This window comes from Salminus brasiliensis, chromosome 21, assembly GCF_030463535.1.
Source record: "Salminus brasiliensis chromosome 21, fSalBra1.hap2, whole genome shotgun sequence".
In the NCBI taxonomy this organism is placed as follows: domain Eukaryota; kingdom Metazoa; phylum Chordata; class Actinopteri; order Characiformes; family Bryconidae; genus Salminus; species Salminus brasiliensis.
In genome coordinates, this window is record NC_132898.1 from 1,830,806 (window position 1) to 1,845,022 (window position 14,217).

The 14,217-nt window shown below is 47.3% G+C and overlaps 1 protein-coding gene across 10 annotated transcripts in view; it reads right to left on the bottom strand.

Annotated features, from left to right (window-relative positions):
* The window catches only part of atp2b2 (ATPase plasma membrane Ca2+ transporting 2), a 154,826-nt gene that overhangs the window by 80,191 nt on the left and 60,418 nt on the right, over positions 1-14,217 (bottom strand). For all 10 annotated transcript variants that reach the window (XM_072665998.1, XM_072666005.1, XM_072665999.1 and 7 more), the window contains exon 2: positions 3,146-3,794. In XM_072665998.1, coding sequence (XP_072522099.1) covers positions 3,146-3,344 — 199 coding nt within the window. In that variant the 5' untranslated portion in view covers positions 3,345-3,794. The remainder of the gene's footprint in view (positions 1-3,145; positions 3,795-14,217) is intronic.

Consider the following 14,217-nt stretch of genomic DNA (forward strand, 5'->3'; position numbering starts at 1 on the left):
GATTCTATGACCTAAGGTATGGATGCCACCTCAGCGTGTGAAGGAAAATAGGCTAGCTAGCCCCTTTACCTTGTTATTCTCCTGACCCCTCCTAAGTCCTGACACAAGGCGGGTGAAGTCTGCCCACGGGGCAGCCAGCACACTCGTAGGAAAGCTCCAGGTCCCCAGCTCTGGTACATCAGCTAAAAAAACATCACACTCGTAGTGATGTACCATCTACACTCCCAGAGAGGGCATGGCCAATTGTGCTCTCTCAGGCTCTGGCTGCTGATGGCGAGGAGCTGAGGACAGGTAGAGAGAGCATAGCCAATTGTGCTCTCTCGGGCTCTGGCTGCTGATGGCGAGGAGCTGAGGACAGGTAGAGAGAGCATAGCCAATTGTGCTCTCTCAGGCTCTGGCTGCTGATGGCGAGGAGCTGAGGACAGGTAGAGAGAGCATAGCCAATTGTGCTCTCTCAGGCTCTGGCTGCTGATGGCGAGGAGCTGAGGACAGGTAGAGAGAGCATAGCCAATTGTGCTCTCTCAGGCTCTGGCTGTTGATGGCGAGCAGCTGAGGACAGGCAGAGAGAGCATAGCCAATTGTGCTCTCTCAGGCTCTGGCTTCTGATGGCACACGAAATGACAATCCTCAGCCCGTAGAGTCAGCGCCTTAGTCCACTGAGCCACTCAGCGGCCCGCTATACCATTATAAGAGAGATGCCCTCCTTGGAAGCCTTGGAAGCTCTAGCGAAGATTCCAGGCCGAGGAAAAATGTGGATGCTGCAACGCAAGCGTATTTGATTAAGCTGACATTCTCAAGAACATAAAACATCCTGATGGATTCTGCTTGCTTTGCTCCCTTAAGTTTCTCTAAACCACGAAATCGATTGCATTAAATATTAATTTTTAACTCTGGCTTTTACCAGTGTGGACATAACAGATTTCTACAAGCTCTGTGACACCTATCATCAACATCCTGGTAGCCCTGCTTTCCCTTTAAACAGCTGTAACACTCCTATCTCCCTGGTTTGCACCTCTGCAAATGTTTAACATACATACACTAAATGGACAAAAGTATTGGGACAGCTGCTCATTCACTGTTTCTTCTGAAATCAAGGCTATTAAAAAGAGATGATCCTGCTTTTGTTGGGGTCTCTACTGTCCAGTGAAGAAGGCTTTCTACTAGATTTTGGAGGAGGAAATTTGCTGTGAGGATTTGACTGCATTCGGTGAAGAGCGTTAATGAGCTCAGGATGTTGGATCTCATCTTAAAAGTACTGTATGGAGCTCCACCACCATCCATCATCATTCCAGAGAACACAGTTCTTCCACTGCTCCACAGCTCAATGCTGGGGGGCTTTATATATACCCCTCTACTAGTCTACGCCTGGCATTATTAGGCAGCATGGAGCCAATAGGTTCATGTTGATCTGCTTTAGCAGGACTCCTCTGAAGGGACAGAGAAGTTGTGACAGAAATGAGTGCATTCATTACAAGGGGTGTCCACAAACATTTGGACATATAATGTAAATATAATGGACGCATGTTGGAGAGCGGAATGCCGGCCTTAATTAGGGGGATCACCGGCCTGTCTCTAGAACGCTGGTGGAGATGGAGACAGTAGCTGAGTACATGAAGGTGACTGGGCCTTGAGTGGGAAAATGCAGGACCGTGCTTATTAATAAGGCTAGATGAGAGCATTTGTCTTCATTATCGCATCGCACTCGGGTGTCAGCCCAAGTCGTTCTAGCAGAGCAGAGCCACAGCCTGCTCCTCCCTCCAGAACCGCACAGGCGGTCGTGTTTGCAAAGAGATGAAGGGAAAGCTCAGCCGTCTTCAGGGTCAGACGCCACTACGTCTCAAGGGTTCTTGCACCAAAGCCTTTGGCCAAGAGGCATCCAGGCTCATACACACACACACACACACACACACGGCTTGTCTGTTTTACGAAGATAAAGAGATCCCTGTCCTGAGTTGAATCGGGTCAGCACCATCACAGTCTATAAAGATGATGAGCTGTGTATGATGTATGTATACATAAACTGTCCAAAAGTTTGTGGACACCACTTCTAATGAATGCATTCCGCTACTTTAGGTGGCACCCATTGCTGACATAGATGTGCAAATGCACACACACACACAGCTAATCTAGTCCCTGTAGAGAAGTACTGCCAATAGAATAGGACTCTCTGGAGCAGATAAACATCATGAAGCTATAGCCACCATGCTGCCTAAGGCCAGTGTAAAGCCCCCCAGCATTGAGCTGTGGAGCAGTGGAAGAACTGTGTGTACTCTGGAATGATGGAGGGGGGCCCCCCCATCCAATGCTTTTGGGATGAAGGATAAGCTGGGGTGGTGATCATCCAACAAACTCTTGGAAATCTAGAAGGAAGCCTTCTTCCCTGGACAGTAGAGACGGTTACTCCAACTATTTCCTCTGATTTTGGAAGGAATAAGGAATGAGCAAGTGTCCAAATACTTTTGTACCTGTGAGTTTGCAGTGGAGAAATGACTGACATATCACTTTTTTGTTTTTTTAGCTTCGTCGCACCTCATCAGCGTATCGGCAGAACCGAGAGAGGGCCTGCATCTCGGAACTCGGGCTGCAGGCATCCTATCAAGTAACTGATAAGCCACGACGACACCGAAACACACGGCTGGCATCGTTTTCCACGAAGGTGCCGGTAAGCCCCTTTTTCCACTCTTCCAGTAACGAGAGGAATATCTGACGCAAAAGAAGCTCTTCAGGATTCCACGCAGAGAGAAGGATACGGCAGACCGCCGCAGCGCTCTCACGGCAGACCGCATCCGACGGCACTGTCGTTTTAAGAAGTAGCAAATTTAGTTTGACCTCTGCGCTGTTGCCTGGGAGACACATTCTGCTTAATAACTGTGCCAGACGGCCGACCAGCTCGAGCAGCAAGAGAAAAAAGGGGGGAAAGGGGGAAAACCACGAATGATCATATAGAAGACCTCCACCTCTCTGCTCTCACTGCGTGCAAATGCAAGGAGACTCAAGCAAACAACAAGAAATCAATAATCATTAGAATGAGTCACCCAATGTTTGAGAGGGCTCGAGTGTGCAGGGGGGTGTGTGTGTGTCTGTGTGTGTGTGGATGAAGGGGACGGGATTCGTTTAGTAAAGAGGAAAAGACAGGGTGACTTACCCTCCGTCGGTGAGGTTTTCAGCCTCTGACACAGTCCTTCCATGTCTCCATAGTCCTCCTGAATTTTGACCACAGCCTCCGTGCCGCGGAGCTCCATGAGTGAGCGCAGCTCCTCCAGAGAGCAGCCGAAGCCCCCGGCATGGTTGCCCTCGTTTCTTTGGTTCTTGGCGTAAAAATCGCTGTTCCTCATGTCCCCCATGGTGGCGGAGTATTGCTTGGACGGCTCGGTTGGAAGGTATCGGGAACCGTGAGGAGGCTTGCCGCGCGGCCAGCGAGCCTCTAGGGGCGGCTAGGGGGAAGAGATCTGAGCACAAACCCGAGGAAAAACAAAACGGGAACAAGGGACAAAAAAAAATCTGAGAGAACAGAGAGGAAAGGACAGCGAAAAAAAAAAGATTTCAAAAAGGTTAAAAAGCAAAAAGAGGAAAAAACAAATCCAGTCCAGTGTCTGAGACTGAAGGAGAGGCTCCTCGGCGTTAGGAGAGCAAGTGGAGCGTCCGGCCGGTCGTCCAGGGAAGCCCGGCTGAGGTCCTGAGGAGGATGCCCGCGCTCACCACGGCTGCAGTCCGGCGTCGCTCCATACGCGGTTTCCCATTCTTACCCGTCCTCCGCTCGGCTGCTGTCTACATGGTGATCCTCTCCATTACTCCTTCAGACACAGAGAGAAAGAGAGCGAGAGAGGAGAGAAAGGGAGGGAGGGAGTGAGGCAGTGAGGGAGAGAGAGAGAGAAGGGGGGTGGACCAGAGAGAGAGAGAGAGAGGGAGAGAGAGGGAGGGAGGGAGAGAGATAAGAGCATGTGAATCTCAGCCACAAGCAGCACAAAAGAGAGCAGAGAGAGAGAGAGACATACAGAGGTAGAGAGAGAGAGAGAGAGAGAGAGAGAGAGAGAGAGAGAGAGAGAGAGAGAGAGAGAGAGGCAGGCTGCCTCATTGTGGCGTCGCTGTGGCCGCATCTCACTCAGCTGACAGCTGTGCGACAGCACACCGGCACTCATCCTCAGAAGGCTTGTGTGTGTGTGTGTGTGTGTGTGTATTGGCTGGAGGTTGTCCATCCAACTGTCTCTCTCCAAAGCCAGGCTGCTACGCCACAATGGGTTGTTAACCGGGACACCATAGCAACAACCACTAAGCAACTCCATAGCAATCACCCAGCAACACCATAGCAACCAAATGGAAACCCACAGTAACAACCAATACACAACTCTATAGCAACCATCCAGTAACACAATACTAATTACATAGCAACACCATAGCAACCATCTGGGAAACCACAGCAACAACCAATAAGCAACTCCATAGCAATCACCTAGCAACACCATGGCAAGGGTACCTAGGGCACCATAGCAACAATCACTAAGCAACCCCATAGCAACCACCTGGGAAACCACAGCAACAATCAATGAACAACTCCATAGCAACCACCTAGCAACACCATAGCAACCACCTGGGATACCATAGCAACAATCACTAAGCAAACCCAATACCAATCACCTATCAACACCAAAGCGACCACCTGGGATACCATAGCAACAACCACTAAGCAAACCCAATACCAATCAAATATCAACACCAAAGCGACCACCTGGGATACCATAGCAACAACCACTAAGCAAACCCAGTACCGATCAAATATCAACACCAAAGCGACCACCTGGGATACCATAGCAACAATCACTAAGCAAACCCAATACCAATCAAATATCAACACCAAAGCAACCAGCTGGCATGCCATAGGAACAACCACTAAGCAACTCCATAGCAACAATCCAACAATTCCATACCAGTCACCTAGCAACACCTTAACAACCACCTAGGAAACCATGGCAACAACCACTAAGCAACCCACTGCAATCACTTAACAACACAAAAGCAACCGCCTGGAAAATCATAGCACCTTCCAAGCACATGAGTGCATGAGCCAGAGTGAACATCAAAAGAGCCACGCTAAAAAGATCCACAGTCCACAGCAACCATTTGGCAATAAGCAACTCTATAGCAATCACCCAGCAACACCACAGCAACCACCTGGGAAACATCAACAACCAATAAGCAACTCCATAGCAATCACCCAGCAACACCACAGCAACCACCTGGGAAACCACAGCAACAACCAATAAGCAACTCCATAGCAATCACCCAGCAACACCACAACAACCACCTGGGAAACCACAGCAACAACCAATAAGCAACCAAATCTGGCCACATGCTTGCAACAATCTCAGACACTATAGCAACCCCCTGGGATCCTGTAGCATTATACCTTTAGTTTAGTGTAGCACTTACAGCTCTTACAGCCTTTTTAATACACTATTTAGTGTGGTAATGTGCCATTTGGGACGCAGCCCAAGTAATTCCATTTGAATAGTACAGAGTGCCTGTAGTATTGAGAGACTTCTAGGGGTTTAGGCGGAGGGTGGCAGTATGGGGCAGAGATCGCAGGGAAAGGGAGCTCGGGTCACAGCGTACATCAGAAGAGCCCCGCTAAAAAAGATCTCGAGACCCGACATCAAGAACATGGCAGAGCATGTTATGCTGAGGTTGTCTGGAGGGGACGTGTGCGTGCGTGGAGGGAAATGTTAAAGGAATTATGTAACGCAGGCAGGCTGAAGCAACTCCACTCTAAAGACTGCAATATGCGCAGAAGGGCTCTCGATGTTCCCGGATTGGATTGAAGGTTAGCTTATATGGATTTATAATTCCTATTATTTTATATCAGGCACTCCCAAAAGCTCCAAACGCATGATGGTGCAGTTTTGTGACCCTCAGCATTGTCAACTGTGTCAGTCCAACTGCTCTGACGAACGTCATTTCTCAAAGGCAACCCCCTGCATGGCCAGTCCTAGTCTCAAAACCCTTTCGGACCACCTCAAGCCCTTCCGGACTGATCAATCTCCCCGTCAATACATCGCCACCACTGCCACTGTAGCCAAGCCTAAACCCCAGGCACATCAGACAAACACAGATGCAAAGGCGCTCTCGTCGACTCAGCGAGGGGCCTTCCCTGCTGCAGGTAATGTGGCTAATAGCACATTCACAGATGGACCTGCTTGGTCAGATAGCGAGGGATAAGAGCTGAAGTAGCTCTCAAGGGGGAGAATGCAGCCTCTCGAGTTAACCGTGTAAAAAAGGAGCGCTGCATAAACGCATGGGCCGTGTTATAAAGGCCATAACAGCACTCCGGCCTTCCTGCAGAGCTGCACAATATATCGTTTATTAATCGTTATCACGATTATCACGATTCTGATATGACTAATGTCCTCTAACCAATCACTCTACACATCAAGACATTCACTTGATCTAACAACATCAAAGATTTTCAGGTTAAAATAACACTGACTGATCTTTAACCACACAATTCCTATCAAGGATGATATTGCAGTTTATTAAGCGGTAAAATTCCTAAATATAATAATTCTGCTTTTAGAAACGAGCAACTATAATGTTATCTGACTCATATTGCAGCCACTAAGCAGCTCCATAGCAACCACCCAGCAACACTAACACAACCACCCTAGTTAGCACCTGAGATCCCATAAGAACCACCCAGCAACCACCTAGCAACCACCTAGCAATCACTAAGCAACCCCATAGCAACCAGGTAGCAACACTATTGCTCCCATAACCACTTAGCAATCACCTTAGATACCTCCTTAGATACCACAGCAGCCATTTAGCACTACTAACTACTACATAACTACCTAGCAACTCCACAGCAAACATCTGGTATGCCATAGCAACTACCCAGCAACACCAACGCAACCACCCTAGTTAGCACCTGAGATCCCATAAGAACCACCCAGCAACCACCTAGCAACCACCTAGCAATCACTAAGCAACTCCATAGCAATCATGTAGCAACACTATTGCACCCATAACCACTTAGCATCACCGTAGATACCTCCTCAGATACCACAGCAGCCATCTAGCACTACTAACTACTACATAACTACCTAGCAACTCCACAGCAAACATCAGGTATGCCATAGCAACCACCTAGTGACGTACAACCGATGGATGGTGGTCTCATCTTGTGCTCAAGGCTCAATCCCGTTGAAAACTTTTCAAATGTCAATCAAATCTTCCACATCTACCATGATAATAAGGTACTGTGGGGGTCTCTGGTGATTCCCACCCCTGCTAATGAGCGCCCAATGTCCCTGGGAGAACGTTCTGAAGCAGATCAGTGATGTACGGGAGATTACCGGCATGTTATACACCTCATCACATTATCAGATACAAGTGTTTCACACAGTCACTGTCCTCTTTATTAGAAGCCCATATCTTGAAGCTCCCCCTCGCTGGTGTGTGCAGCTTGACACTGCAAGCCCATCTGTTGCCATGCACAGATCTAGTTCTCGAGCCCTTCTTCAGTGGTCAGTTTCTTGTAGACCACTCTTAACAGTGGCACTCGCAGTGCTGAGAATGGGTAGAGGGTGCAGGAGAAACCTAGGTTGTACATCTACAGTGATCAGTCATAACATTAGTACCACTTGCCTAATACTGAGTAGGTCCACCTTGTGCTTCCACAACAGCTCTGATCATTCGAGGCATGGACTTCACAAGACCTCTGTGGTCCTGGTTAGTGGTGGGGTGGGCAGGGCCTCCATGAGCATGAGTGAGCCTTGGTCTTTCCTTGAACCACTTTTGGTAGGTCCTGACCACTGCATCCCAGGAACACATCACAAGACCTGTCTGATGTTCTGGAGATGTTCTGACTCTCCAGTCATTGTCTAGAGTGTCACAGTGTCTCAGATTCTTACACTCATCCATTTTTCCTGCTTTAGCACCTTCAAGAACCGACTGATAGATCCACCCCTTGACTGTAGCCACTGTAGATGAAGATAATCAATGGTTTTTACTTCAGCTGTCAGTGGTACTAATGTTTTGGCTGATCTGTGTATACTGTGGTGCTAAAAAGATAGGGCTCATACAGTGTCCAGCGAGTGGAGGTACAAGGTAAGTATTTCTGATAAAGCTGATGGAGAATCATGCACCCTGAAGGCCAATCATCTCAACCACAATCACAGACCTCTGTTTGAAGCATTTAAAGCTGAACGCCTTCAAATGTGATCAAAATCAACTGACCGATGACATGATCAGATGTCTGTAATTCAATTGACGTCTCTAAGAGCACTGTAGAGAACACTGACCCCCCTGTATCAATAACTATGGCAGTGAATTACAGCAGAAAATCAATGGCTTCAGTGATGCCCACGTGATTTTGATCAAGGCCCGCGGCTTTAGACCAATGGGGAGACCCCTTAGTGCCTCAATTCAACCTTGCATGAATGTTCCACAGGGACTATGAGAAGACTATCATTTCAGGCCCAGCTGTGTCTCCTGTGCAGCTGGGTCTGAAATAATAGTCACCATTTTTTACAAGGTTTGCTACCGTTGCCAGATTTCTTATGAAGAGTTTTTTTTATAAAGGACACTGTGACACCTGTTCTCTTGGCAAAGCAGGCCTGGAAGGTTTCCCAGGACAAACTAATCACAGACAAAAGTAAAACAGACAAAAGGGAAGGTTAAAAAAACCACATGCAGCGTATACGACAATGTCCCGCTCGTTCTAGCACCCGATAGGTGGAGGTATTGCTCTAGGCCTAGTCTGTAAACACTATTCAGACATATATACAAGAATCAACCCTGGCTATGGCCCTCACTTGGGGTTCTGTAGCATCTGCCTAACAACATCCGCCTAGCAACATCCCAGCAAACATCTGGTATACCACCAGTGACCACCTAGTAAAAACCTAACCTGTAAAGTGTAGTCAATGGTGGTCTCAACTCTTGCACAACTATGGTGATAATAAGGCATTGTGGGGTCTCTGGCGCTTCCCACCCCAGCCAATGAATGCAGAATATCATCCAATCAGGAAGAAAGCAGGACAAATGGGTGAGCGTAAGAATCTCAGACACTTTGACAAGAACCAGACTGTGATGTTCTAGATCACTGACTGGGTCAGAACATCTCCAGAACATCAGGCAGGCGTTGTGTGGTGTTCCCAGCATGCAGTGGTCAGTACCTACCAAAAGTTCTCCAGGATGGCACAATCAAACCGGTGAGCCGACGACATGGTCATGGGTGCCCAAGGCCTTGTTGATGCTCATGGAGATCCCACCTCACAAATTACATGACTTAAAGGATCTGCTGTATATATGTGTATATATACATAGTACTGACTATATATAAATAAGCTATAGAGGAACCTAAGGGTGGAACTGTCTCTATGTTTGATTTTGATGAAAAGGTTCCCACAAGAGGTCCAAAACCATCTACCCTCCCTCCCTCCCTCCCTCAGCCACCCACAATTACATGCCTTACCCATGTCTGTGTGAGGTATCCAGGACCACGCATTTCATGCATGCTAAAGCTTCTCACTCCCCTACCAGTTACACAACCCCAGGGTCATCCAAACATGCAGCGCTCCGCCCGCGCTCTCCTGCTTTTATTCTCCTCCCAGCGCAGCTCAGTGACATGAAGTGCTGATTAGCCCCACTAGAGCTGATCTAATGAAGCTGAAGAGGCTACCAGTGCGGTCTCAATGGCCCCCTAAAGCAGGCTATGCCCGGAGAGAGACCAACCTACATAAATATCACCCTATAAATTCCAGCAGAAACATGTTACTCTCCAGAGCGTGAAGGCCAATCATCTCAACCACAATCACAGACCTCTGTTTGAAGCATTTAAAGCTGAACGCCTTCAAATGTGATCAAAATCAACTGACCGATGACATGATCAGATGTCTGTAATTCAATTGACGTCTCTAAGAGCACTGTAGAGAACACTGACCCCCCTGTATCAATAACTATGGCAGTGAATTACAGCAGAAAATCAATGGCTTCAGTGATGCCCACGTGATTTTGATCAAGGCCCACGGCTTTAGACCAATGGGGAGACCCCTCAGTGCCTCAATTCAACCTTGCATGAAGCTTGGGCAGCGACGGGTCTCATTGCTCAAATAAACGGGACTGTTGCTCAAATAAAGACGTCTACGAAGACGTATATACCCTCCTTTCTCACTTCTCTAACTGAATAATAATCAGCTGATCCATAAGCTCTTACTGATCCAAACTGCGCTCTGAATGAGCTCACACTCATAGCTCAAAACATCCAACAAGAACAACCAACTTTATATACAGCAAGAAAAACATGGTGGCTCACAGAAAGCACTGGTGGATTTTACTTATCCAGTCATGCAAATTCGGTGTAGGTAAGACGTGCACCTAATTAATATAGAATTCATTAATGAATCAGATTTTTTGTAACAGTTTTTAGTATACGACCAGACATTCTGGATTGATTTATATAATTTACTATAGACCATTTTATAGTGTGTTTATTATCTTATATTATATATACTATATTAATATGTTTTTTTGTAGACTACTAATGAGTGAACACAGTGGTAAAAACAAAGGATCAGAACTGGACTGGGCTTGAATTTGCTGATACCTGATCCATTAAACCCTGCCTGAATTGCATCGGGACCTATATTGCATATCCTCTGCTATAATACTTGAGAGTATTACCAAGAGTCCTTCCAGCTTCAAGTACGGCTCGGCTCGACCCACCATCCCTCAAAATTCACGGAAGACAAGCGTCCAGGCTTTTTTCTGTCCTGCACCAAAGTGGCGGAACGAACTTCCCCTGGGTGTCCGAACGCTCGCTGTCCTCAAACCCTGACTGAAGACCCTCCTCTTCTGAGAGTACTCAGGTGAAGAGAAGAATACTATGGTGACCTCATTGACTTGTGTTTAGTAGAGTCTAAACTTAGAGTATCTTTGAATTTTTAGTCTATTTAAACTAGCTGAGGTTTTTCTTGGATAAATAGCAAAGCACTTCTGGATAACAGCATCTGCTAAATGCTGTAAATGTAAATAATGCTATAATGAAAATGACAGGATGTGACCATATCTGTAAATAACACCACATATATTAATGTAGCATGTTGTCAAATGACAGGTAAAGGCCGTTTCAGAGATATTACCTCAAACACTGTGTTATTACATGTTATAAATGCTATTTTCTCCAGGTGGTTCTTGCTCGCGGCTCAGTGCGTTCCGACGGTATGGTGGTAAATGAGCACGACTGTGTTAACGGCAGCGATCTGTAATTGTGCTGAACGCACACATCCAGCAGTTGCGACACACAGAGAGATGGGCCTATTTTTGAAACAAATAGCAGCGGACCAAAGAGCGCCGCTCAAAGTCATTTTGGTTTAAAGGGTAAGGAGATTGCGAGCCACGCTGTCTTTCTTCCCCAGAGTCCTTCTTTTGTCTGCGGCGAGAGAGGGGCTTTTGAAGAATGGCAGCCCGAATGGCTCCAGGCTCACTAGGCCTTTGCAGTGAGTGCCGGAGATTACACGCTATGTCTCTCACATGGCTGCCCGTGGTCGTCTTGAGCGGTCGGCCTTTGTTGCCGCTGAAGCCTTAATGCACCCTGCCTCTCAATATCAGAGGCTGTGAAAGGTCTGCCTCTTACAAGAAGGAATAAAAAAAAGAACTCAAGCACCTGAAATATGTCAAGGTGAGTGACCTTGGGTGACCTTCTGACGCCGCTAATCCCAGGAGGGATGCTGAGCCGACCAGTCAGGTGAAAACTCTAAAGGAGGAATTATAGGACTGTGATTATGATGTGTATCGTTGGATCATAACCCATGTATTTCAGTGCGCCCTGCACACCAGCCATAACATTAGTACCACATGCCCACTTGTTCTAAAAGCTCAGACCATTCGAGGTCTCTGGAGGCGTCCTGTGGTATCTGGCACCAAGACTAACCTCAGCAGCAGATTCTTTTTCATCTTGTCAGTTCTTGTAAGCATCAGTGAGCTCGGGGTGTCCCTAACCTCGTCACCCTGGTCCTTCCTTGGGTCAGAACATCTCCAGAACATCAGCAAGCAGGTCTTGTGGGGTGTTCTCCTGGTATGCAGTGGTCAGTAGCTACCAAAAGTGGTTCAAGGAAAGACAACCAGTGAACCGGACAGGACAGGGTCATGGGCACCTACGGCTCTTATTGATGCTCATGGAGATGCTTTTGAATGATCTGCTGCTAATGCTAACGCAAGGTCTTGTGGAGTCCATGCCTCAAATGGTCAGAGTGGCGGGTGGTACTAATGTTATGGCTGGTCAGAGTATTCCTTATTATGGTCAGATGGCCTTTTAAAGATAAAGACTGTAATATTATTTGAACATTTATCTTGAAATGCACTTCTGTAGATTCCTCGGCAAAGCCTGGCTCGACCCGAGAGTGGCGAGTTCTGCACTGCTTTCGCGAGTGGGTTCTGTTTCAGAGAGAACAGAGGACATCTCACTTCCTCCACCCCCGCCTAACAGACTGCTCCCTGCAGCTGTCCGTCCCTCTCGAAGGGGGCCACTGGAGAGCCCTTGGTGAAAGCCCTCTCAGATGTCAGATGTCCCCTGCCCCGCCGTGTGCCAGCCGCCGCTGTGAGTCCCTAGGGTTCCATCATGTGCTGACGATGCATATTGATCCACTGGGGAGGCTGTCACCTTAGCTTGGCAGATATGGATTGCACCAGGGGTGACCTGGAGAAGGTTTAACCAAGGGTGGGTAGAAGTAGGAAGGCCTCACATAGACTGTAATTGTAGAATTTGCAAGGATTTCTATATAGAACACTCCTACAGAAAGTAGAGGTGGTTCTCCATCACTGTGTTCATCATTAGGACATCTCCAAAGTTCTCCTCTCTCATGGAGTCTAGTATTATTTAGAGTTCTCCTCAGATCAACACCTGGTTTGGTGGTAAATCAGGGCTTAATGATGGTAAATCAGGTGAGCTGCTGCTGCTGCTGCTGCTGCTGATGGAGTTGAGCACATCCTCCACGCTGTGCTGGCTGGACTGGGGGGCGTCCAGGAGAAACCTGGAGGAACCGAGCTCTGTTCTTCAGACTAGCTCACCGACAAGATCGCACTACTTTCTTTCTTCAGAATGAGAAGCTCTTGTTTCTCCTTTTTACTGGATTCATGTTCTCCTGCTTTATCTAATCCGATGAGATCTGGAGCTTCTACTGTAGAAACTCTCTTATTGGTGAGAGACGGGGTTTAGATGAATGGGATTCAGGGCCTAGAACCTCTGGCACTGGACTGACCTTATGTCTGACCTGAGCTTTATATATAAACTTTGGTCACTTTGGCAGAGCGTCATCACTTCCTGTTTCCTTTTGACACCTTTGATTCAGTACTTTATATATCAGCAGATAACGCTGCAAAAAAAAGAGATGGTGACATTGTTTGTTTACCTAATATGTTTATTTATTTATATTTATTAATATGTTTATTAATAGTATTTTTGCTTTGTTTTTTTGTTGATCTAAGCACCTAATTTTCATTAATTAGCTTTTTACATATGGACTTTTAGTGGCTGCTACTGAGTTCACGTTTAAAAAATACTGCAGGGGGCGCTGTCCTGAGAACCACCACGCATTAAGTCAAATTGGGACGTGATGGGACTGTTTGGAGATCTCAGATCAGGAGCTTAAGCTGTTTTACTGCAGCTACAGCTGAATCTACTGCAACGAGATGATGCACAGTATGGGAGGCAGGTGTACGCCCACGCTAAGAGAGGGTATGAGGGGTGCCGTGTGCACAAGACTGGCAGCAACACACCCGCGCTGGTTTGGCGAAGCAACGCAGATTGCCAGGGGCGCACCTGCCGGCTGCCTTCCATTATGGGCTGCTAACGAGCAGGGTGAGAGAAGCTGCATCTCTGCATCGTACTGCAGAGCAGCGGTGGCCACGTGGAGAAGGGGTCATCATATCTGTGGTCTGCTGCTGTTCAGCTGGCCAGCATCCGCTGTATTAGAGCTGGGTAGTCCTGCAGTGGCTGCAGTATTGGCCAGTCATGGGGTCAAGGCCTGCAGTATAGCATGTTAATAAGTGTGTGGGTCAGTCTACTGCCCAGTTCTTACATTTTGCAGATCAGTTTTTATGGATATCTCAATGAATCACAGCGAAGAAACATATATAAATAAATCAATAAAAACAGTTACCAGCAATTCATCAGTCTTTAACTGATTAGAATCTGAACCCAGAGCAGTGTGTAAGCTGCATGTC